The following is a 12,195-nucleotide window of genomic DNA, read 5'->3' on the forward strand; positions in this document are numbered from 1 at the left end:
GGGTCTTCTCCGCTCCCCGGTTCTTCTCCCGCTCGCTGTCCGGTGCCTTCTCCTTCAGGGCTGGCCGCCGCTATCTTCATGTGTTAGCTCAATTACTAGCGGTGGCCAGCCCGGCTCTTCTGTGACGTCTTCTTCTCTTCTCCCGATGTTGACAGGTGCGCCTCTTCACGCTGCAATGACAGGTGCGCGGTTTGCATCCGATTTATATAGGCCTCTCTTATGATGTCACAGTCCCATCATGCTCCGGTACCTACCCACGTGGGTAGGTACCGGAGCATGATGGGACTGTGACATCATAAGAGAGGCCTATATAAATCGGATGCAAACCGTGCACCTGTCATTGCAGCGAGAAGAGGCGTTGTGTCAACATCGGAAGAAGACAGAAGAAGACGTCACAGATGAGCAGGGCTGGCCACCACTAGTAATTGAGCTAACACATGAAGATAGCGGCGGCCAGCCCTGAAGGAGAAGGCACCGGACAGATTCCGATAAGCCCCCCGCCCGCAGACCCCGACAACCAACGGCCAGGGTTGTCAGGAAGAGGCCCTGCCCTTTTCAACATGGGGACAGGGTGCTCTGGGGTGGGGGGGCCGCAGTGCGCTCGCTCGTCCCCATTCCTGACCGGGCAGCGTGCTTTGAATACGGGTCTGGTATGGATTGTGGGGGGACCCCTCACGTTGGTTTTTCGGCGTAGGAGGGGGGGTCTCCTTACAACCCATACCAGACCTAAGGGCCTGGTATGCTCCCTGGGGGGGAACCCATGCCGGTTTTTTATTTAAAATTTGGCATGGAGTTCCTTCTCAGGATGCATACCAAATGCCGCAGCTAGAATTGGCGGGAATCCAAGTCGGATCCCTGTCGCTTCTATGACGCGCTCGCTGGAATGTGCTTTGTCTATTCCAGCGAGTGCGAGATGTCGGCACCCTGTCGCCGAGAATCAGCACGATGCTGTCGTGCTGGAAACACTTTCTCGGCAACAGGTACAGTATATAAAATATATACCGTATTTATAACACACAGCACACTGCATAGTACACAGACCCTTGTATAACACACAGCACCCTGCATAGTACACAGACCCTTGTATAACACACAGCCCCCTGCATAGTACACAGACCCTTGTATAACACACAGACCCTTGTATAACACACAGCCCCCTGCATAGTACACATACCCTTGTATAACACACAGCCCCCTGCATAGTACACAGACCCTTGTATAACACACAGCCCCCTTACATTATAAAGCCCCCCCTCCCCTGCACTCTCAGGAGACCCCCAGTCTCCTGGGACAGCGCTGTCCGCATACTCTAAAGTTTAAAAAAATTCACACTATCAGCCTCTCTCATACACCGCTCCCCCTGTGTGACTTTCATTTTAAATCAAAGCTTCTACAGTACCTCCATTAACGTTGGACCCGGTCATGTGACTGCTCTCCTCTCTTTCAGTAAAGGTCACATGACTGCTCTCCTCCTCCAATCAAAACTAACTCGAGGAGGAGAGCAGCCACAATGAGCAGCGATTATTGAGGTAATTGGAGGGTAAATCAGTCTAAAGATTGACACAGGAGGCGCAATATGACAAAGGGCTAGCAGTAATCAATTTTTTTTTACTGGCAGTGCTGTCCCAGGGTCAGGAGAGGCGGGGTGGCCGGCCTGACACCTTCCCAATGGATGGCACCCGAGGAGGACCGTCCGTACCCTGCCCCCCCCCCCCGTAAAAAAAAAAAACAGATATCGACATATAACACGCAGGCACAGTTTATCCTCTATTTTCAGGGTAAAAAAGTGCGTGTTATACGCCGATAAATACGGTATATACTATATATATATATATATATATATATATATATATATATATATATATATATATATATATATATATATATATATATATATATATATATATATATATATATATATATATATATATATATATATATATATATATATATATATACCAACCCTTTAAGGGTTTGTATTGTGGGAGGTGTTACATGGGCATCATTGATCATGTAAACACAGTGGTTGGCAGCCACAGTGATAACATGATGAGGAGCCGATCTTGCCAGTTTCCACTAATCACTGAGTGACAAGGAAGCTGTCGGTGACAGTACGGTCACAGTACTGATTAAGATTGCACCCACACACACAATGCGCATGTAAGAATATATGTGCATCTATGAAACTTATCCTCCAAACAGACATCCATGCGTCCCCTGTCTATTCTATTTTGTTTCCATGTTTTCCCTCTTCTCAAACCCCCCCCTTCTCCCCCTCGTATCATGTAATTGTCTTTTTTTTTTTTTTTTTACATATAATGACTGATATATTCCACAACCAATCCACACTCAATCCCTGCCCCTTGGCTTCTCTGATGTGATAATCATACTGAACCAAAGAGAGGGCGGTGCTGGGATTCGATTGGCCTGCCTATCTTGCCTGCCCTATATAACCCCATCCAAGATGGCAGAACGCTATGCCTGACAAAGGAACACGCATGTTCCAAATGCGTGCACGTATTAGCATCATCTGACTGCGACCAGGGACCCTCTGAGTGACGTACTTCCCCTCCGGGCCCTGCATGCTCTAGCCTGGGACATCGGAAGCCACCGGCGCCGCCAGGTAAGATCCCACAGCGCTGGAAGATTGTCTTGTGGAACCCTGCTGTCCATCCTGCTGCCCACCAGACATTACTATGATGTGCCTGTTTTTATCATACTCAGAGTGAGTGCATTTTTATTTGAATTAAAATACGTATTGCATTATTACTGCACTTAGGTTGGCGCTGCTTGTTTCTCTTTTTGTGATTTTATATATAAACATTTAAGTTCCTGTTAAAAACAAAAATGCGAAGTTCAGAATTATGTGGCATTTAACAGAAAAGCATGGTTGTATCCTATTTCATTCATCATTTGCACAGTCTATGAAAATGATTGCTCACTACCTCCCAAATATAAATAGCTTAAAAAAATAGGAAAAAGATGGGCGATAGATGGCGTTCGCAGTTGTCTAGGGTATACTTTTGTTGGATTTTAAGAGTCTAGCCTTGCCATGTGACAGCAGAGAGGCATGGTGTCTTCACCTGTACTTTCCTGGAGTGTTGAAAGCTGGAGCTGAGGTTTTAATTTTTATTTTTTTACTTTTATTTTTGACACATTTTAAAGCTATTTATAAAACTAGGAGATAGGGCTTTCAATAAACCAGACCGTTGAATAAACCAGATATTTTTTCTGTAAACTTTTTTTATTGTTTTTACTTTTAGATTGCTTTAGAAGATCATGGACAAGAGCTGTTGCAGAGTGTATCAAAAGAGTCCTACTTTGTAGACTTCTTACGAGATGCACCAGAAGCTACTGGTGATGAACCAGATGATGCAGATTTTGAAGCACCTAAAATCTATGAGCCTGTCCCTTCATTTGAACAACTGTCAAACAGGCTAGACATGTTCATGCAACAATACAATGAAGCAGTAAGGGGAGCAAGAATGGATCTGGTGTTTTTCAAGGTAAATAAATTACATGTGCAATATGACATATCTAATTTAACTCACAAATATTTTTTAACCCCTTACTGATGACTTCTGCCAATCCTTTAAGGGTTTGCATTGTGGGAGGTGTTACATGGGCATCATTGATCATGTGAACACAGTGGTTGGAAGCCACAGTGATAACATGATGAGGAGCCAATCTTGCCAGTTTCCACTAATCACTGAGTGACAAGGAAGCTGTCGGTGACCGTACGGTCACAGTACTGATTGAGATTGAGGCTCATGCCTTTATTGAGATTGATGAGGTGTGTGTGTCAGTGGCGGCTGGTGCTCCATTTTTTTGGGGGGCACAAACAAACCTAAAAACCCCCCACCCCCGGCACTCGCCCGCAATAGGGCCGACAGACAGACAGACAGATAGATAGATATGCAGACAGATAGATAGATATGCAGACAGATAGATAGATATGCAGACAGATAGATAGATATGCAGACAGATAGATAGATATGCAGATAGATAGATAGATAGATATGCAGATAGATAGATAGATAGATATGCAGATAGATAGATAGATATGCAGATAGATAGATAGATATGCAGATAGATAGATAGATATGCAGATAGATAGATATGCAGATAGATAGATATGCAGATAGATAGATATGCAGATAGATAGATAAATAGACATGAAGATAGGTAGACAGATAAATAGACATGCATATAGATAGATAAATATAAAGACAAACATGCAGATAGATGGACATGAGATATACAGATAGATAGACATGCAAATAGATAAACAGACATGAAGATAAATAGATAGATAGACATGAAGATAAATAGATAGATAGACATGAAGATAAATAGATAGATAGAAATGCAGATAGATGGATAGAAATGCAGATAGATGGATAGAAATGCAGATAGATAGATAGAAATGCAGATAGATAAACAGATAAATAGATACACAGACTTGTAGATAGATAGACAGATAGACATGCGTATAGATAAGTAGACATGCAGATAGATAGATGTGTAGATAAAGAGACAAACATGTAGATAGATATGCAACTAGATAGGTTAGATAGACAGACAGATAGCTAGATAGCTAGATAGGCAAACCTGTAGATAGATGTGTTGGGAACTTTAGTATCAAATAATCAGCCATCAGAAATCACTGTTCCATATATGAAATCTCCGGATAATGACCACTCCAATCACTCATGCATCTACTGCTCAGTTTTTTTGGTTTGCACCATTACTGTGTACATCAACATATATTCAGTCTCATATTTGTTATAAATGATGCTATTTATTTAATACATATCAGTATAGAACAGTATAAAATAAACATTCTTGTATCGTAGCATGCATTCTCAAAAGTCCCTTTCCTGGCTTAGAGGCAGCCAAATCTGAGTAAATCTCTATCCTTTAAATAGCTGAGATTGACTTTCTTATGCTTTACAAAAACACTGCTTGCAGCAGCTTTTAAATAATGCATGACACTGAGCATAGCAGACACAGGGAAGTCAGATGTATGTAACCAGTTCCTTAAAACTGCATTGCTTTCTTTTGTTCTGGTAAAACAGAAAGAAAATGGTGTGTAAATCAGAATGCTATTTTATCTTCCGTGCAGCAGCAGCTGTCATGCCGTATTTGAAGGTTAAGTGTATATATATATATATATATATATATATATATATATATATATATATATATATATATTTTTTTTTTAACAGTCTGCAGAATATTGATCCAGGAAACCATAATTCGACAATTTTTCAGGGTATTCACAGCTTGCTATCGCTGCCTGATAACATAAGCAACTGGGAGACCATAAGGGTCACAATTCAAAAAGCATTTTTTTCTGTTCTTTCTCGGGTATTCAAATTTCTGTCTGGAGTTTGAATTTTAAAAATTGCTTAGGGTATAGTGTGGAAAGCATAGATGCTATGTTTAGTTTACTGCCCTCTGTGCCCCATTAAGGATATTTTTTCTTCACATTCTGTTCCAGATATGACAGGAAGTAAACAGAAATCTTAGACAAGTGAGGATAATAATAATTTTTTGATAGTTGTAACTGAAGCAGGTGTCCTTATTGGTAGATATCCCCTCTACTCCTATTCTAGGATTACCCCTACTTTTTGCCCCAGTGACAATAGTGACCATGACTGTGAGGAGAATCTGCCCACAAGAGACAAAAAACATGAAGATGCCTATTAGTGCTTTGTACGCTAATTTTCCACACAGTACCACTAGAAAGGCACAGATAGTTCCCAATTAAGCAATTTTTTTTTTCTGGTTCAGCAAATAACATCAAATGCTATGAGATGAAAGCTGATTCAAGAACCAATCATCCTAAACCACAATGTATCAAGGTGATTTTAATGACTAGCAGAGGTTTGTTTATCGTAAGATTGGTTGATCAAAAGTACAAATCCTTTGGAAACTAGAACTGTCAACTTATATGCATTTTAATTCTGTATTTGGGTGTTTACATGGAGATCCTCTTTACTTTATCTTTGCTTACATGTAGTTAAATCTGGGGGAGACAGGAGTTTTGAAATCCTTGTTTTGCAATGATTACAAAAAATAATAGAACACCTAGTGTTGTTCTTTACACAGCACACTCATAAATTCCAGTTATACCGTCTGTTTAATTTTTGTTCCACTGTTTAGGATGCAATGATCCACTTGGTAAAAATCTCCCGCATTATCCGGACTCCACAAGGAAATGCTTTGCTGGTTGGTGTTGGAGGCTCAGGGAAACAGAGCTTGACTAGGCTGGCTTCCTACATAGCTGGATATCAGAGCTTTCAGATTACTCTGTCAAGGTAAATATTTGCCATCATGAATTTTAAAATTTGGAAGCTGGCTCCATGTTCTCTGGAGCATGTAAATAAAGCATGTTTCATATAAAATTAGGCTATAAAAAACATAATAGTTTATATACAAATTGTTCAGTTTTATACCATAGATCATTGTGGCCACAATTGTACTTTGCATGTGCTGAAAATATTGATTTCCATTTTTCCCTGCCCTGTGATTTTTAAAGATGTATTATGGATGCCCTGGTGATATTATAACTTGTTCTTTGTTGTCACTGCTTTGTATATTTGTTAGTAACCTCCACTTCCACAGCATTTGCTGTACAATTGGCAGTTTTTTATGACCCCACTTATCCTTTGTTAGCAGAGGTTATCCTAGGCCAGTGATGGCAAACCTTGGCACCCCAGATGCTTTGGAACTACATTTCCCATGATGCTCAAATACACTACAGAGTAGTTCCAAAACATCTGGGGTGCCACGGTTTGCCATCACTGTCTTAGGCTCTCTCATATTTAGCAACTTATACATAGGCTTCCTGGTTTCCTTAAAAGCGTAATTCAACCTAATCCAGTTTTGCTGTTGAGGTGCATTTGTGCTCCAGAATTGACAATACACTGCTATCTTATTAAATGGCACTTCAAGGTTTCTGGTAGGCTTAATTTATGTTGTGTACCCTGCCACCGTAAAATATAATACATTTATTGGTGTACTCTGGTGTAATCCATTGTGAATTACATCACAACACACCTTCAGAACGCAACTACTTTGCATCAAGATGTCTACTGCACATTCCTTGTACTATACTTCTTGCTTTTACCACTGTGTTTGCCTGTGTGTATGTATATTTACATCCTATTATTTTTATAACTGTAAAATCTGTCAGCAAATTTCAGTTTTAATAACATCAATATTTTTGGGATTTAAAACAGTTAGCAGGAACATTATGTTTTCTCAAAAGTACCAAAACACTGTATCTATCTATCTTGCAAATCCTTCACCCGTTTAAAACTTTTATTAGTAAAATCCTTTACTGAAGGCAGGCACCAAAAGGTGATAGCTATTACCTTAATTACCTAGACAATGCCACTGAAAATAGTTTCACTTTTTCTAAGGACATTCTAATGTCAGGGCAAAGCCCTTCCATTCCTGTGCCTGAGGTTGCCCTTACTGGTTACTGAGGCACTTAAATTGAACATTTAAAAGGCAGGCGGATGAGGCTTGGTGCTAAAATTAAGTATGTTTAGTCCATGGTAACAAAATGAAATCAAGACAAGTGGCATGCACAGCAAAGTCTACCAGCAGGCCTACTCTCAAGGTCTCTCAGGTCTATAATTAATAATAATGCTTTTGTTACATTGGAAAAAATGTAATGTCTCTGCTAACTTTGTTCTGACTCCTTTTATTGATGTGATTATCATTTGATAGCTTCTTGGTAAGTGTGTACTGTATTCAGTCTTTTTTTTTTTTTTCTTCAAAAACCTCTTCACTTTTGTGCATGAAGTCAACAACTTTTAATAAGACCGACAAAATCTATTTGTCAGATGGCCTTGGAGAGCAGTAGGGCTTGTATAGAGTTGTATGCCTGTGCTGAGCCGTCAGCTGTTTAATGAGCATGCTGGCCCTTCAGCAGAATACAGGATAATTGCAGGTGTCTATATATGTCTTGTTGTGATGACATATTTTATGTAAAGGGAGAAAGAAGGATACTTGACCGATCGCAGTTCACTGTGCAATGTAATGATTTAGCAGCTAATGAGTCTAACTCCTTTAAGATATTTATTAATGCACACTGGAAATGGAACAGTTTTGTATCTTGCTATGGGGACTCTTGAGTGTTTTACCGTATGATGAGACAGCACAAATTGGCAAAACAGATGTTTTATATTGACCTTCTAGTGGCATCCACTTCCTTCTCTGTGTCCCTGTAGCTGGTATAATTGCTTATATACAGAAATTAAATTTTGAATTTTAGATATCTCCCTAAAGTAATCAAGAGAATGCAAAACAGTTCTTACAAATGTATTGCTTTTAGTGCACATTTAACTTTTGTTGATACTGTGAAGAAATAATGGAAGCCGAAAAGCTTTTTTACTTGGCAAGCTGGGAGACTGATGTGCCAAAATACTTCCTTTGTTTGCCACACCTGTGCAGTGCACTCCAGTAGATTTCTATGCAGCTTTCAACTAAGTTAAAAGACTTGGAGCCAACCACCAAGAGAGGTAGATGTGTGGTGAGGAATGTAAAAAAATCTTTGATTGCTACAGGCAATATATCTAACAACTAAGGGTCTGTGGAGGGTGAGGGTTGTATAATCTCTGAAGGGCACGAGTGATGGATCACATTGATACAGATTTGTGGAGGGTAAGAATGGGAAAGTTTAGATCAGGGTAGCAGAGCAAAAAGTACATATGTAAAAATTACACAAAACCTCCAGCGCCGATCAGCTGAAGGTACACAGAGGCAATGGATGGCCATCAGACATAAAGCTGCAGGGGCTTCATAGCACCAGCAGGTGGTTTGCAGAGAAAGAGCCAGCAGTATCTCCAGCTGTACTGTAAGGATAACAGCTGTCAGCATTCTTTGGTGATGTCAGGAGGGGAACGAGCATAATGCGTTTCAAGGGACACGGCCCTCTTGCATGAAATTGCATGAATTTGAAAAAGAGGTCCATGTCTCTTGAAAACACATTATGCTCTCCCTCCTCCTGACATCACCAAAAGATTCTGACAGCTTCATAGTGCAGCAGGAGGTGCCACTGGCTTTCTTTTTTTCTCCACACCACCTACTGGCGCTTTAGAGCCCCTACTGCTGCATGCATAGTGGATCCCCATTGCCTCTGTGTACCTTCAGCTGATCATCTCTGGTGATTCAACCTGCTGTGTTACGATCCACTGGTGGATTGGTGATTTTTGGCATGCAAGTTTCCTTCTTTCAATAAAATTTTTTTTTTTATTGGTATTAACTGCACCCCCCTGCTTTTTGCTATTTTCTGTTGTCTGCAAGTGAATTTATTCTTTAAAAGTCCTAAGACCCTATCAATACCTTTTTCAGTGCATTCTTTACTTCAACCTATTCTATATGGAAGCTGAACTACTGACAAACTATTTTCCTAAACCAAATGCTTTGTTGAGCAATATCTGTTTGAGGAGGCATTCCCTAGGTAGTGGGCTGTTACAATTGTGGATCACACTGTTTCTTGCCTTAATAAAATACTGACTCCTTTTATTTAGGATATTCCATTGTGTAGGCGCAGTTCACACTAGCCCACATTAGTGTGACTTAAAGTGCAACTTTGGAGTCCGACTTTGATGTGACTTTTTATACTCTGTGGCATTGAAGTCATATCAAAGTCAGACCAATGTAGTGCAGGAACCTATTCTAAAGTTGGACAGACTTGTGTAGTATCAGTTAAGATGGCTCCCATAGGGAAACATTGAATTTCACATTTCACCCGACTTGGGGTCTCACAAGTCAGATCCTATACCACATTGGTGTGTCCCAAGCCTTAAGCATCAGATTGACAAATCTCAGTGACTCCAGATCATCATTAAAGCTTTTAGACAAGCTTTTGTGCATCTGTTTCCCTGGATTGCAAAGCTGCTGCTTGGTCTTTCGTTCATACATTCCCTAAATTTCACCAGGTGAATGTTCAGGCTTCAGGTAATGCAAGCTTTGGGCGTAAGGGCCTACAGGCAGCTCTTTGAGCTGCAGACAGCCCCCAGTTTCTCTACTGTTGCTGTGTGGGCTTGTTAGTGTTTTGTTGTTGCTACACAGCCCTACGTTTGACTGCTTTTGGATGTCCCAGTTGTATCTTATTTACTTCTGATCCTATGTCCCTTAAAATGAAAGGCAAGGTATACTGTGGCAGGCTGCCCCCCTCTGTGCGAGCTGTTGTAACTGTACATTGTTTAAGTTGCCTCCTATCGGCCTAAACTGAGGATTTTTTTAAATCTGGATATTTATTATAGCAACTTTTTTTTTTTTTGTCAAAATGATCGCCCTTCTTTTGTTTATAGTGCAAAAACCGCAGAGGTGATCAAATACCACCAAAATAAAGCTCTATTTGTGGGGAAAAAAAAGGACGTCATTTTTTTTTTTCACAACAGCGCAATTCTCAGTTAAAGCGAAAAAATGGCCTGGTCATTGAGCAGCACAATCTTTCGGGGCTGAAGTGGTTAATAGGCTTCTGTGTTTGTGACCTATTCCTGTTACTGCTTTTTCGTAAAATGTAACTTTAGTGGGAGGGGTTATACCTGACTGGCCAATGGCTTTTTATACCTGGCTGGCCGATGGATTTTTTGTTTGCCAGGGTCTAATTCCTCCTGTAGGCAGCATTATAGCCCAGCTGTCACTTATTTACTTATGATTACATGTCCCTTAAATAACCCCAATAAACGGATTTTATGATAAGTACAAAAAAGTCATGTTTTTTTTTTTTCATCTAAAGTAATGCTAGTTGTCTAAAAACTACTACTTGTCAAACTGGAAAAAACAATGTTTTTCTCCCCTCTCCCTGTCTTTGAATTAAATGTAAAATCAAAAACCATTGCTGAATAGGGATGAGCCGAACACCCCCCCGTTCGGTTCGCACCAGAACCTTCGAACGGACCGACCATTCGCGCGAACATTTAGAACCCATTGACGTCTATGGGACTCAAACGTTCGAATTCAAAAGTGCTCACTTTAAAGCCTAATATGCAAGTTATTGTCATAAAACGTGTTTGAGAACCCGGGTCTTGCCCCCAGGGAACATGTATCAATGGAAAAAAAAGTTTTAAAAACGGTCGTTTTTTCTGGAGCAGTGGAAAAAGAAAAAGAAAAATTCCTTTAACCACTTAAGACCCGGACCTTTAGGCAGCTAAAGGACCTGGCCAGTTTTTGCGATTCGGCACTGCGTCGCTTTAACTGACAATTGCACGGTCGTGCGACGTGGCTCCCAAACAAAATTGGCATCCTTTTTTCCCCACAAATAGAGCTTTCTTTTGGTGGTATTTGATCACCTCTGCGGTAGTGTCAATTTTGAAAAAAATGCAATATTTTTTACTTTTTGCTATAATAAATATCCCCCAAAAATATATAAAAAAAAATGTTTTCCTCATTTTAGGCTGATACATATTCTTCTAATAATAATAAGAAGCGTTTATCAATTGGTTTGCGCAAAATTTATAGCGTTTACAAAATAGGGGAAGTTTTCTTCAGCTCCGGGGACCGATCACGTGACTCCAGCGGCGATCGGGTCCTGCAGTCACGGAGCTGCGGACCGGGTCGCGGGGACGCGCCCGCGACCCACGGCTGGGCACTTACAGGACGTACCTGTACATGCTTGTGTCCAGCCGTGCCATTCTGACGACGCATATGTGAAGGAGGCGGTCCTTAAGTGGTTAAATATCATACCTGCTGGGTGTCTATAGTATGCCTGTGAAGTGGCACGTGTTTAGAACTGTCCCTGCACAAAATGAGATTACTATAAGAAAAAAGTAATTTAAAACTGCTTGCGGCTTTAATGTAATGTCTGGTCCCTGCAATATGGATGAAAATCATTGAGAAAATAGCACAGACACAGACAGTACACACACAACGTAGCTTTAGGTGCACACTGCAGAGGACAATGGCAGTACACACACCACGTAGCTTTAGGTGCACACTGCGGAGGACAATGGCAGTACACACACCACGTAGCTTTAGGTGCACACTGCAGAGGACACGGGCAGTACACACACCACGTAGCTTTAGGTGCACACTGCAGAGGACACGGGCATGACACACACCACGTAGCTTTAGGTGCACACTGCAGAGGACAATGACAGTACACCACATGAGAATACTGCAGCTAGCACAATCACCTGCCTTCTAGTAAATTAGGAAGTGCAGATCTAG

General features: G+C 40.9%; 1 protein-coding gene across 1 annotated transcript in view; it reads left to right on the forward strand.

Moving 5' to 3' along the window:
* LOC120940565 (dynein heavy chain 5, axonemal-like) overlaps positions 1 to 12,195 on the forward strand; it is a 445,728-nt gene that overhangs the window by 268,961 nt on the left and 164,572 nt on the right. Inside the window, exons 55-56 of the mRNA XM_040353506.1 lie at positions 3,264 to 3,506; positions 6,169 to 6,323. Coding sequence (XP_040209440.1) covers positions 3,264 to 3,506; positions 6,169 to 6,323 — 398 coding nt within the window. The remainder of the gene's footprint in view (positions 1 to 3,263; positions 3,507 to 6,168; positions 6,324 to 12,195) is intronic.

This window comes from Rana temporaria, chromosome 5, assembly GCF_905171775.1.
Source record: "Rana temporaria chromosome 5, aRanTem1.1, whole genome shotgun sequence".
Classification (NCBI taxonomy): Eukaryota; Metazoa; Chordata; class Amphibia; order Anura; family Ranidae; genus Rana; species Rana temporaria.